Here is a 13,377-nt window from a genome sequence, read left to right as displayed (position 1 = left end):
TAGCCTTTCTTAAAGCTATTCCTACGTGTTACGGACAAAAAAAAAAAAAATTGGATTTTAATGGTAGAATCCCTTTAATGCCATAAACAAGTGAGCGACTGCCGACTGACAGCAGCATTTATTTTGCAATGAGCTGATGGGTGGTGCTGGATATTTTCAGGGTGCTGACAGCCTAATATACCAACATTTGGGGTAAATAGCCGCTTTTGGCCAACCATCGGCCAACTTGCGCAGACTCAGTGCACATTCTATTTTGTACTTCTAAAACACCCCCTAGTTTATTAGCTAATATTAACAATGTGATTATTCTTACAAAGTATCCTATCATTTATCCGGCCATCTGAAACCTAATGTGTACCGCCTGCCTTAGGGTCAGTTTACATGGTGGAGAACGAATCCCAGGTAGGTCTAGTAGTCAGTGGAGAGTCTCAAGCTACTGAAATAGCTGTGAAGTTCGTAGCAACTGGACGCTTACTTCTTCGACGAAACCTACCGCTGATTTTCAGGCAGACTCCACCATGTTAGGATACCCTTAATCCACCACCACTTCACTCATTTCTAAGGCTGGATTCACACCAGTGCACTGTATTCCAGGATTCTGTCCCCTATTACACTTGAAAAATGCAGAGAGAAAGGTCCTGCAAGCATCCCATTATAGTCTATGGCAGTGATGGCGAACCTTTTAGAGACCGAGTGCCCAAACTGCAACCCAAAACCCACAAAATTTTCGCGGAGTGCCAACACGACAATATAGACTTAATACTATGCGGATCCACAATTGCGGACAGTTACTGACCAAAAATTACAGTCATGTGGGGCTTTACAGAGCTTTCAATAATACAAACAACGTTGTACTGAAATGTAAAGGTCTCGGCATTTGGTACTTTGAACAATTAATTTTCACTATTTACATCGCACAGGATCTGTTTTATAGTTACCGTGTAATATTCTTACATCCTGTACTAATATCACGTCTGCTATAAAACAGATACTGTGTGATATAAATAGTGAGGGGACCCCAGACAGTATTATATGCTCTGCAGTGGGTGTGTCCCCCCCCACAGGATTATATGCTCCACAGTACCACAGTAGCCCCCCAGTGTTATATGCTCCTCAGTAGGTGTCCCCCCCCCACAGGATTATATGCTCCACAGTGGCATCCACACACAGTATTGTGTGCTTATAAATAGGCCCCCCCCCAGTATTATATGCTCTTTAGTACACCCCCCAGTATTATAAGCCACCCCAGTATTATACACTCCCCCCAGTATTATAAGCCCCCCCAGTATTATACACTCCCCCCAGTATTATAAGCCCCCTCAGTATTATACACCCCACCCAGTATTATAAGCCCCCTCAGTATTATACACTCCCCCCCCAGTATCATACACCCCACCAAGTATTATAAGCGCTCCCCCCAACATCATATACACAGTGAGCCACTCTCATACTCACCCCTGAAGAGCCGCCGGCATCCATCTTCTTGTTACTGGCGGCGCTGATGACGTCATCGCGCCCGCGTCGGGGCAGAGGTCAAACTCTACAGCCAGTGTAGGCCGCGGTCGCGCGATCCGCGGCCTACCCTGACAGCTTTCAGCTGTATGTGCATTTGCACATACAACTGAAGGCAGTGATCGCTCATCAACGGGGAATCCTGTACCGGATTCCCTGTTGGTGAGCGATCCGGGCGACCGCACGCGTGCCAGCATGGAGGGCTCTGCGTGCCCTCTCTGGCACGCGTGCCATAGGTTCGCCATCACTGGTCTATGGGGTCCACAGGTTTCCATGGGTAACTGCTTTTTAAGCAGATTGGGTTTCCGTGTTTTGGGTCCCCAAGCGGACCTGAACAACAGAACCCCGAGTGCACGTGTGAACCTAGTGTAGAACATTGAAGGATCAGATTGGCCACTTTTTTTTTTTTTTTTTTTTTTAAAAAACCAGTCTAAACTGCTGCTATTCATGACTAGTGATCAGCTGTGGGGTTAAAAGTACATGCTGGTTCACGTAGATTTAATTTGGAATTGCAAAAAAAAAAAAAAAAGTTGGAAATTTGACGATTGCAAAATTGTAGGCGTATGAAGCATCTCACACACACAGTCAATGCCAAGTCTGCCCCTACAGGTCATCTTCAGGGTGCTAGATGGCATTGCAGCTTGGTGCAGGATAACGTGGCATAGAAATGTAGGGTATGTTCACACACTCAGGTTTGTGGATGCAGTTTTTTGAAGCCAAAATCAGGTGTAGATAATAAAGTATAAAGAACAGGTGCTACTCCCACCCCATCCCCCTTCCCCAATCAAATTGTTTTTGCTTCTAGAACTGCATTTGATAACCTGAACCCCACACACTACTATACATGATATTACACCGCTCACAAGCCATAACACAATAGTCTCAGCACGGATTTCTCAAGTCGCCATGTCTTACATAATAGAAGGAAAAAACTGTAATCCTATCAGCCTTATGTGAACCTGGACGGTTAACACAGCTTAAAAGCAACCCAAACACATATGGCATGTCGTGATCTTCAAAGACACCCACTGAAAATGAGTGAACATCATGGCTGGTTATCAGGAGGAGTAAGAGAAGATAACCTGGCCACAATAAGGACATCATGGCTGGTTATCAGGAGAGGAAACTACATGTATGAGAAGATAACCCGGACACAATAAGGACATCATGGCTGGTTATCAGGAGGACACTACATGTATGAGAAGATAACCCGGACACAATAAGGACATCATGGCTGGTTATCAGGGGGACACTACATGTATGAGAAGATAACCCGGACACAATAAGGACATCATGGCTGGATAACAGGAGGACACTACATGTATGAGAAGATAACCTGGACACAATAAGGACATCATGGCTGGTTATCAGGAGGACACTACATGTATGAGAAGATAACCTGACCACAATAAGGACATCATGGCTGGATAACAGGAGGACACTACATGTATGAGAAGATAACCCGGGCACAATAAGGACATCATGGCTGGTTATCAGGAGGACACTACATGTATGAGAAGATAACCCGGACACAATAAGGACATCATGGCTGGATAACAGGAGGACACTACATGTATGAGAAGATAACCTGGACACAATAAGGACATCATGGCTGGTTATCAGGAGGACACTACATGTATGAGAAGATAACCTGACCACAATAAGGACATCATGGCTGGATAACAGGAGGACACTACATGTATGAGAAGATAACCTGGACACAATAAGGACATCATGGCTGGTTATCAGGAGGACACTACATGTATGAGAAGATAACCCGGACACAATAAGGACATCATGGCTGGATAACAGGAGGACACTACATGTATGAGAAGATAACCCGGGCACAATAAGGACATCATGGCTGGGATTCTGACAAGTCCCAGACTATAGAAAGTTACTTCATACATGGTAGTTGTGCATTTAACACTTGAAGCGCTACAGACACCGCAAGTCAGCAATTCCTGTCATTTTCTGAGCATACATGTAATCTATCCACAAACACCATGGTATTATAACCCTTGTGACACAGAACAGTCTAAACATTGCACAAAGTGCTGAGTGAGCATTACTGCAGATTACTGCTCCAGCCCTAGTACAATCCATATATAAGTATAGGACACTGAGCAATGAACGGGAGACTCTACACCCCTCCAAATACCTGTAGTCCAGTATGTCACAGAGGTCTAGGTCAGGATCGGCCGGACAGATGTTTATGAGAAGATCCCACACCATATAAAAGACATCACCACTGATGTACGCAGGCGGCTTTAAGGATTATTACCATATTACAAGGTGATGGCTACGATACCGCACCATGCTGGGTGATCTGAGCAGAGAAAAACCATGAAAGGCAAGCTGGACTATGCCAGGTCTGTGTCCCCTCCACTCTCTGGATCACGGGGGTCACAGACATTAAAGTCCAAGGATAAACAAGTGACAGCATAGCCTAACAATAGCTGGGAATCCCCTTACAAAGAGGTTTCGCCTCATTGCATCCTCTACTGAATCCCGTACAGTTGGAATTTTTTCTCTAGCCCATCATTCCCGAGCAATTATTCCTGTTACTTTTAGGTCAATTACACTCTCAGCTGTCAGGTGGGCGGACCTAGATGGGACAGAAAGAAAAGGAACGCCCACCTGACAATAGAGGATATAACTGCACTGAAACTTACAACAATGTTTGCTCAGGAATGGCGGGGGACTAGAAATACCACCTGTGCCAGAATTGGTGGTGTCTATTGAAGGATGTAATAGGGGTTGGTGCTTGAAGGACCCCTTTAACGTCTATTGTTACAACACACGCCAATACAAATTATCACTGGGCTTAGTAGTCACATTACAGCATCTCTGTTACAGTCACAACACCCAGACAGTCCAAAGTTCATCAAAAGCAGATAAAGTTCCCTAAAGATGTTTTGGTGATCAAATTCCATGTCAATTGAGGAGCGAGAGAGTTGCGGATGGTAAAGTTCGGTACATTTTAGGTGTGCTGAAGGATACAACGGATGGATAAGGATGCAGAATACTGAAGACAATGATGAAGTCCTGAAACGTGACCCTATAGTACGGAACAGAATTTAGCCAAAAAGACTTTGCAGAATGTGTAAGTAAAAGGAAAGAAAGAGCAGACGACATGACGCAGGGCTATAGCATTGTAGTACTGGCTAGAATACTGTGTATAACAGCGGAGTTACACTTTAACCAGAGCGTTCATCAAAAAAGACCTTGACATTTCGTTCACAGTGCAAAGAAATGACTAGTTCCTGAAAGAAACATATACACGTTATAACCGCTCCATTCCAAAGACAACGACCTACCTGAGACTAGGTTCACATCTGCCTTGGTGTCTCTGGCGGACCCCATTACAATCTATGGGAGCCGCGGGTACCCATTTTTTCTTTTTTTTTTTTAATGTAGATTGTGAGCCCCATATAGGGATCACAATGTACATTTTTTCCCTATCAGTATGTCTTTGTAGAACGGGATGAAATACACACATACACGGGCAGAACATACAAACTCCTTGCAGATGTTGTTCCTGGCAGGATTCAAATCCAGGGCTCCAGCGCTGTAAGGCTACAGTGCTAACCACTGAGCCACCATGTTGCCCCTAGATGACTGCTTTTTAAGCAGACAGGTCCTCCATCTTTTGGATTCCTGGCACCGCGCTGATCAGTTATTTGAAGGAGCCTCTATAACCCCCTTTTTTGTCTACAAGACACAGCTCCATCAATATGTAGTGGTTGTGCCTGGTACTGCAGCTCAATGCTGTTCAGCTCAGAGTCACACCCCCACAATCTGATACTGATGACCTTAAATGGGGTGTAAAGGAGAAATGACAAAACTCAGAGGCGGCCGAGGTAGGTATAAAATATATATTGAAAGAGAGAAAAAAAAAAAAAAAAAAAAAAAGGACGTAATCCCCTGGCCCCAGACCAAAGTGGTTTACTTCCAGTCTTAACAGGATTGGAGGCTGAGAGTATGGGAGCCAGTGTTGTGCACCCACCCCATGCCCCACCTGGGTTTTTGACCATTTTTTGGAGAATCCCTTTATGATAGTCCATCAGCATCAAAAACATGGAAAACTTTATAAGCAATTTGCAAGAACACAGCACAAGCTTATGTTATCATAGCACAATAACATCCCCGGTGTATATTGATTTCTGCTGTTGATATAGCGCCAACATATTCAGCAGCCTCGTACACATGTTGCCATCGCTTACATCATGCGGCTTAATGCAGAGTATGGATATGAAGAAAGTATTCGGCTCAGCCCACGGGATGGTTGTCTCCTAAGTGTACAAGGTACAATACTGAGCACGTAAGTAGATGAACAGGTATGCCAAGAATTTGTAAGTGCAGACTGCTGTATACCAACCAGTAAGAGGATGTGTCACTGACAGGGGATCCCATTACACTCAGCTATGGAGACTAGAGAGACGGTTTCAGACAAGTACCAGCATATCAGCAGATAAGGCTTTAACTTATTCGTCAGTGGTCAGCCAATCGTTTGTGTGGTCGACATCTACAGGTATAGGCAGGCGTCAAAAAAATGGCGCAGAGTAAGAACGCTTTCAGAAATATAAGAGTTAATAGTTTAATTATGTAAGATGACAAAAAGAAGCAAATGAAGAAACAAAATCTCAATGGCATCTGTTGCTGAAAGCAAGTTTTCCAACTCACAGCACTGTAAGTCTCCCAATCTAATCATACACATGCATACCTGGTATGGCTGAGCATGCATGTGCCCTGAATAGCGAGGGAGTAGCAGATACCTTAACTGCCCCAGAAGAAAAGGAGAAGACAAGATCCAATGCCCCTGGATGAACACGGACCAAAAAATCCATTTTGTACATTGGCCAAACTCAGTTCAGAGACCCGGACTCCCTGCACCATATTGCTGTATAACGCTAGGAGTCCCTGTCACTATCCCATTACTGTATATAGCATGGAACAGTACAACAGCGGAGGGGACATCATGAAACAGGCTGGGCCTCTGGACTGAGTTTGGGCCAGGAATCTGGCTGGTGCACAGTCTGGATTCTTCTATGTACATGAGGTCTGACTGTCTGATCTTTCTCTCTCCTAACACAAGTTCCACCACAGATAATATTGCAGTCAATGGCACTGTATGGAGAATAATCCATATTCTTCCCTTAGCCGAGCATGCATGTATGTATTTTAATCCAGCGATGCACCTAAGGTATCGGTCACATTGCATTTTTCGTTAACACTGAATGTATTCACACATTCCTATTTAAGGCCAAAAGCGTTTCCCTTTGGAAAATCTCAGACAAGAGGAGACTGCAGTGTAAAGCATGGTGGAAATCAAAGCAGCTGATCATACACTTTATACTGTATAGCAGTCAACAAAAGAGCAGTTATTCCCTTGATACATCCTATATACCTGAACACTCAGCTTGGCCTAGCATGCATGTATGTATACGGGAAGGAGAAAAGGAAGTACCGTATTTTTCGGACTATAAGACGCACTTTTTTTCCCCAAAATTTTTGGGGAAAAGAAGGGTGCGTCTTATAGTCTGAAGGTGGCGCCTGGCATCCGCTGTAATAGAGAGGCGGAAGCCGGTAAGTGATAGACGCCATTACAGGTGCCGGGGCCTGCGACATCGCTGCGCTCCTCTGCCCCGCATGAAGCCAGCAGCGGCAGGGGCTCCTCCGTGCCCCCGCCGCTGGCTTCATGCAGGGGAGAGGATCGTAGCAATGTCTCAGGCCCCGGCGTCTATCCCTCCCCGGCATCCACCTCTCTAGTACAGCGGATGCCGGGTCAGTATCAGCGGCCCCTTCTCCCCCGGGGCCGGTCCCCACCGGCCCCGTACCTGTAAAGTTGCAGGCCGGCTCCTGCGCGGCGATATCGCAGGAGCCGACCTGTTCGGGTGAGAGCTGGGAGCCTAATGAGGCTCCCCGGCCTGTCACTGCTGTATTAGTATTGCGGCTGGTCTCTATGACCAGCCGTAATACTAATAGACAGAATGTCCCATAGACGGCAATACACTTGTATTGCCGTCTATGGGACTTGCGATCAAGTGACCGCAGGTTCAAGCCCCCGGGGGGGAAGAAAATAGTAAAAAAAAAAAAAAAAAAAAAAAAAGCTTTAAAAATATGAAATAAATAAAAGTTCTAAATCACCTCCTGTTTTTTTTTCAATACAAGGTGATCTAAGCAATAGATATCCCCCAAAATGGTATAACTAAAAAGTACAGCTGGCCCCGCAAAAAAAACACTCTATGCATCCCCGTACAGCTGCAGGGTCACCTGTCAATGTGGCCTTGCAGCTGTTGCAAAACTACAACTCCCATATATTAAATATTTTACCTGTTTTTGCTTCAAAATTTTTTTCCCTATTTTCCTCCTCTAAAACCTAGGTGCGTCTTATAGTCCAGTGCGTTTTATAGTCCGAAAAATACAGTAAATCACTGCAAGACATCTTAGGAGGCAGTTTGGCTTCTTGAGAACAATAGAATAGGGCATGTTGAAATTCTCTTCCCCAACATGTGCCAAGATGGAAGAGTCTTGAGACCTCTTATACAGTCTTGCCGAAATTGTCTGTGCCCCAAGTAAACGAAAATGAGATAAAATAGTATAAAATAAGTAGCACTAAACCTTCTCCGGGAAATGACAGAAATATAATATCTGCAGGCCTCAATTCTGCTTATGTTACATGAGTAACCTGTGAAGATACACATAACATTGTGCGGCCCACGTCACATCATCTCCGCTGTCACCGACATCTGTACATAACAGACCGCCGACAGCTCACCACTGTCACATGCCTGGAAGTGATGGCACTTCTGGGACTCTAATAGCCAGCCAACGTGAGAGCCTTCTCCTAGATAATATGTCTGAGCGCCATAAACAGGAGGCTAAACAGAACCAGACCGCAGTCGCTAGTATGAACAAGCCCTATATAAAGTCCTGCAGTTCTGAAGCCCTCACCAAGAGGAAATGTTACACTGCTTTCTTCCAAAAACAGCACCACCCCTGTCCAAAGTCTCCATGTGGTACTGCAACTCTGTTCTATGCACCACAATGGAGCTGAGCGTGACGCCGTTTTAGAGTAAAGTCGCTATGATTTTGGATCCCTGAAAATTGAACTGAGGTCACATGCTGCAAAAAGCTTTTTTGCCGATTTTTCTGCTTATTTTTGAGCCAAAGCCAGGAGTGTCTTCCAAAGGAACAGGAAATATAAAGGAAGGACTTCTACTTCCTGTTAGATCCAATCCTGGCTTTGCCTAAAAAAAAAAAAAAAAAAAAAAAATTATTTTTTTTTTGCACGAGCTGCATTTCCGGAACAGGTGGTCTCAGCCTTAAAGGGGTTTTCTGGGAAAATTATATTGTTGCCCTATCTTTAGGCTAGGTCACCGGTGGGGTCCGACACCCAGGACCTCCAATGATCAACTGATCTCATCAGCTGCTAGATGAAAAAATATCCATACGCAGATGGGTCTGTTCGCTATATAGCGGCTGCAGGAGAACTGATCAGCAGGGATCCTGATGACCTATTCTTAAAAGGGGTTGCACGTCCCTTAAAGGATTCTCCATACTGAGGATCTATACACAGGACAGGCCATCAGTATGTGATCTGTGGGGGTCCAATACCTGGACCCTGTGCAGACCAGCTATCCTGGCAGCCTCCAGAAGCTACAGCAGTGGATGGGGGGGGGGGGGTGTTGCAAGCTGACAGCCCCCGTTCAACTAATAGTAGCAGCGTTGCAGTTCCCCATAAGCACCGCTATACAGCGAACGGGGCTGCTGCACTGCTCCTATTACACGAATAAGAGAAGTCTGCACGCTCTTCCTATCCACTGCTCCCTGACGTGTAGGATTCCCATAGATCAGATACTGATGGTCTATCATGTGTATAGGTCATCGGTACGGAAAATCCTTTTTTGGCCAATGTTTGTACCCAAGCATGATGGCACATCAACATGACACCTTGTCAATGGACGTCAGGCCTCCATTGCTATTCTGCTCCAGGGGGTTCCTAAGGTGAAAATGCTGCGGTTTCAAATTTACTTTTTGATATCTGAACCTGCAAAAGTTTTAGCCCTTTGAAGTTAAAGTCTCCACTAGAGATGAGCGAGTAGTATTTGATCGAAAACCTCGCTCCCATAGGAGTGTGTGTAAGTGGCCGAACACCAAGGGGTTAAGCGCAGTGAACATTCAATGTTTGGCCACTTACACGCATTCCTATGGGAGCCAGGTATTCGATTGAATACTACTCGCTCATCTCTAGTCTCCACTTTTCCTGCTACTGTATTCCACCGTATATGTATGTGCCTAGGCTGACTTTTCGGCCCATGTGAAATAACCCTTATGGCCACTTTTGAAGCATGCACTGTAGATTATGGGTGAAAAAAAAATTCTGAGCAACTTAATATGGTTGCAAGAATTCCAACTATGCCTAGGTTAACTTTTTCACCTATAGGGAACTTCTGACAAGTTATGGTAATGGTGCAACCTTACAGCGACTCAATGGTGACCAATAGGTACTAAAGAGCCTTCCCCTTACTCATACATCACCCCAGCACTGGAGGAGTGTAATGCAACACTTACAGCACATTTATGTTCTGCTTTGAAGTCCGGAGATCACAAATCTCTTAATTTACTTACAAGTAGTTATTACGCCACATTGCAAAGCACGGGAAGGATGTATACTATATAGCATATAACCTGGCCTGAAGAGATTCTCATCCTATACACCAACACTTTCTCCAGCTGACATGGCTAGAGTTTCTTATACTTATATCTATACGCTGGAAGGGTTGGGCATGGATCCGACGTATTCTCATCTTATAAAGTGACATTATTATTGGTGGGGTCTGACTTGTGGGACCCCATAGATTCTGAGAACGAAGAGGCTGCAAGAATAATTTAGTGCTACAAACATTTCTCTGGTTTCCCCTGCATACTGGCACCTCGGGCACCGACTGCATAGGGTATGGCAGTGCCTCACTCAAGAGAAAGGTCTATGCTACAGATCAGTGCATAGTCAGGTGACTGGATGTGTGCACTAAATCAGGACTGCAGCCCTTATACTCAGGGACGATGGGGTGCTAACAGTCAGGCCCCCACTGATCGCTATATTGGCAAACCCTAGCGATACAACATCATAGTACGAGATTACCCCCTTTACGCTAAGGCCACACATACCTGTCCCTCTACCATCCCAAAGCTGGCCTGCCTCCTGCAAAAACTAGTCGAAATTGTCTAGTTTTATCCCAGGGTTCTGTCATTGTGGTTAGATACGTTTTCAACCTTAGCAATGTAACGACAGAAAACGGTGCCAACCCCACAGCAAGAAATTGACCGACTCAAGGCTCAAAAACCAGCAGTGCAAGGGAACGTTCACATAGCAGAATTTTTACCAGCTGAAAAATTCAGCCTCAGGAATTTGAAACTGAATTTTTCCAAGGAATTTGCTGCGGAATTTGCAAATTCCAAACTAGCCAAGTAGTATTTGCGCTGTGGTTTTTTTTCCAGATTATTGTGCAGTGTGCGGATAATATCCATTTCAATCTTATCCACTGCTGCAACCATTACCATCGGCAAGTCCATTGCTGCTAACGTGTTGCAAAGAATAATATAAGTTCCGACTGGGACCACTTTTTTTCTAAACCAGATTTCCGGGTTTGGCTGCCGGATATCAGTCTGGTGGATAGGATTTGTTTAAATCCCATTCACTACACTGATACTGTATACCACAACGGGTTAGCCAACGTCAGCTAACCTGTTGTGACTACAATACGTGCAGGCCCAGCCTTAAAGAGGATCTGTCAATAGATTTTGCAATACAAACTACATGCACTATTAAATAGATCCCTTATCCCGTATTCACGCGACCGAGTTTCAGCCGTGTTCACCAGCCTGAACAGTATAGCAGGAGAGGGACCCCCAGGAGTATAGATACCCATGATGAAAGCAGTCCCTGTCTCCCAGCCCAATACTGTCCAGTACCGATCATAGTACCTGAAACACGGTTGAATGAATGCGGGATCAGATCTGATAGGGCTGATATACTTACTTTGAAGATCCATTTCAGAATGACCATATAATCCTTCATGAAAGCTTTCCTGCAAGTTATTGAAAGGGCTATAGATAAAGACAAGACCCCATACTCACCAGATAACTCCTCTGACGTTCCAATGCTCCCTGAGTCTATTTTGTACCAAGTTACGGTGACAATGTGGCCGTATATCCATGTGCCCACTGCCTCTAAGAGGTTGTATGCTATATAGCGCTACAGCCAGTAATGTGCAGCAATAGTCACGTCATTCCTGCAAGCGCCACTGCAACGGCAGTGCTACAACTGTGGGGGGGGTTCATCAGTTAGATATTGGGGTTTTCTAATTTTATATCATTTTAAAGGGGTTTGACAACCCAAACAGCATCTTTTACAATGACAACCTATCCAGCAGAATCTGATTGACAGGAATTCCCACCTAGGCCACGTGCCAATCAGCTTTTCTGCCCATCCCCGGGCACCAATGCTCCTATTTGAATAGATGCAGAGCTGCAAAACCCGAAGCACAGGGCAATGTATCTTATGAATAAGATTTTGTTCAATCTCATCCACTTTTCTGCTACTGTACATTGCAGCAGATTAGTTGCTGGCAAGTCCACTGCAGCCAATTCATTGTAAGGAAGCAAGTCCTGGGTAGACATACCCTAAGGTCTGATCAGGAGCACTTCTATCCCTAAGCAGTCCCCCAACAATGAGCCAAATCCTGAACTGACCGAGATCAGGGGCAGATGGATGCCGTTGGGCGTATATATGTATATAGATGGCGCACGAAAGGGGCACAAGTGCCAAAAGTGTGATCCATTGCACGTGACTGTAACAACCCAGCGACATCTTCACCGACATCTACTGGAAGAAAAGTTGCACAAATGAAACTGCACAAAAGTAACATAATGCAACATAAAATGCAACATAAAACTAGTCATCATATCCTAACTCTGCAAATATAGCCAGTAAATGAATGGCAGACATTTACAGGTGATCCCTGCTGTTTGTAAACACAAGACTGACTGCAAAGAAGAAGCCAAGTGTGCATGCACGCCTGTAACAAGTCTCCTTCAAGATCAGTGCAACAGTGCCAACCTCCTCCAGAGGAGTCTACATGCCACAGAGCCAAGGGAAACACAATGCAACTACTCCAGTGCCCACTGGAGACTTGTGCACAGAGCAGAGTTCAGTGCAGATGACACAGAATTCCCCTACGACATCAAAGAGTGGGGTGCTCCAGGATAGGAAACTCACTCGACGGGCTGCACCACCCCTAAAAAATAGGGGGGACTTTAGTCATCACATCCCAAGCGTAAACAATTCGCCCGGTTCATCCTCCCCAGCTTTCCCCCGGCCTTACTCACCTTGGCTATGGCCTTCTTGTACCTGGTCACCGCTTGCTGTATGAGGCTTGAAACTTTCAAGTTCCCGTCTCCACAGGGCACCACTACCCGGGTCCTACCGAAGCTCACCGTCACCTTCATAGCGCCGCCCGGGGAGTTAGCGGATACCGCCTTGTTCTCCCCGCGCTCCTAACCTAAGGGGTTAATCCAGGGTTCCGGTTTTCCCTCCGTACCCTCCGGTGTATGCGGGGCCTGCAGTAGCCTCCTCCCTCCGCCTCCTCCTCTCCTGCATGTGAAATACAAAGCTCCTCCCACCTCTTCCAGCAGGATTGTCTGACCGCCATTGGCGCATCCAACAGGAGAAAGGGGGCTTTGCCTTGTGACCAATCAGCTTCCGCTGTGTTTGAGAGTCAGGTCTCTCCACGAATGAGATGTTCTTGTGGGATACAGCCCTGCCCCTAAATCCTTAGGCTTTGTTGTAATTGGTTGGCG

General features: G+C 45.5%; 1 protein-coding gene across 12 annotated transcripts in view; it reads right to left on the bottom strand.

Annotated features, from left to right (window-relative positions):
- PARD3 (par-3 family cell polarity regulator) overlaps positions 1–13,163 on the bottom strand; it is a 441,643-nt gene extending 428,480 nt beyond the window's left edge. For all 12 annotated transcript variants that reach the window (XM_075271584.1, XM_075271589.1, XM_075271591.1 and 9 more), the window contains exon 1: positions 12,907–13,163. In XM_075271584.1, the coding sequence (XP_075127685.1) occupies positions 12,907–13,026 (120 nt within the window). In that variant the 5' untranslated portion in view covers positions 13,027–13,163. The remainder of the gene's footprint in view (positions 1–12,906) is intronic.
- Between the last annotated feature and the right edge of the window lie 214 nt (positions 13,164–13,377).

This window comes from Leptodactylus fuscus, chromosome 4 (genome assembly GCF_031893055.1).
Source record: "Leptodactylus fuscus isolate aLepFus1 chromosome 4, aLepFus1.hap2, whole genome shotgun sequence".
Classification (NCBI taxonomy): domain Eukaryota; kingdom Metazoa; phylum Chordata; class Amphibia; order Anura; family Leptodactylidae; genus Leptodactylus; species Leptodactylus fuscus.
The sequence above is the reverse complement of the archived record's forward strand: the minus strand, read 5'-3'. Positions and strand labels throughout refer to the sequence as shown.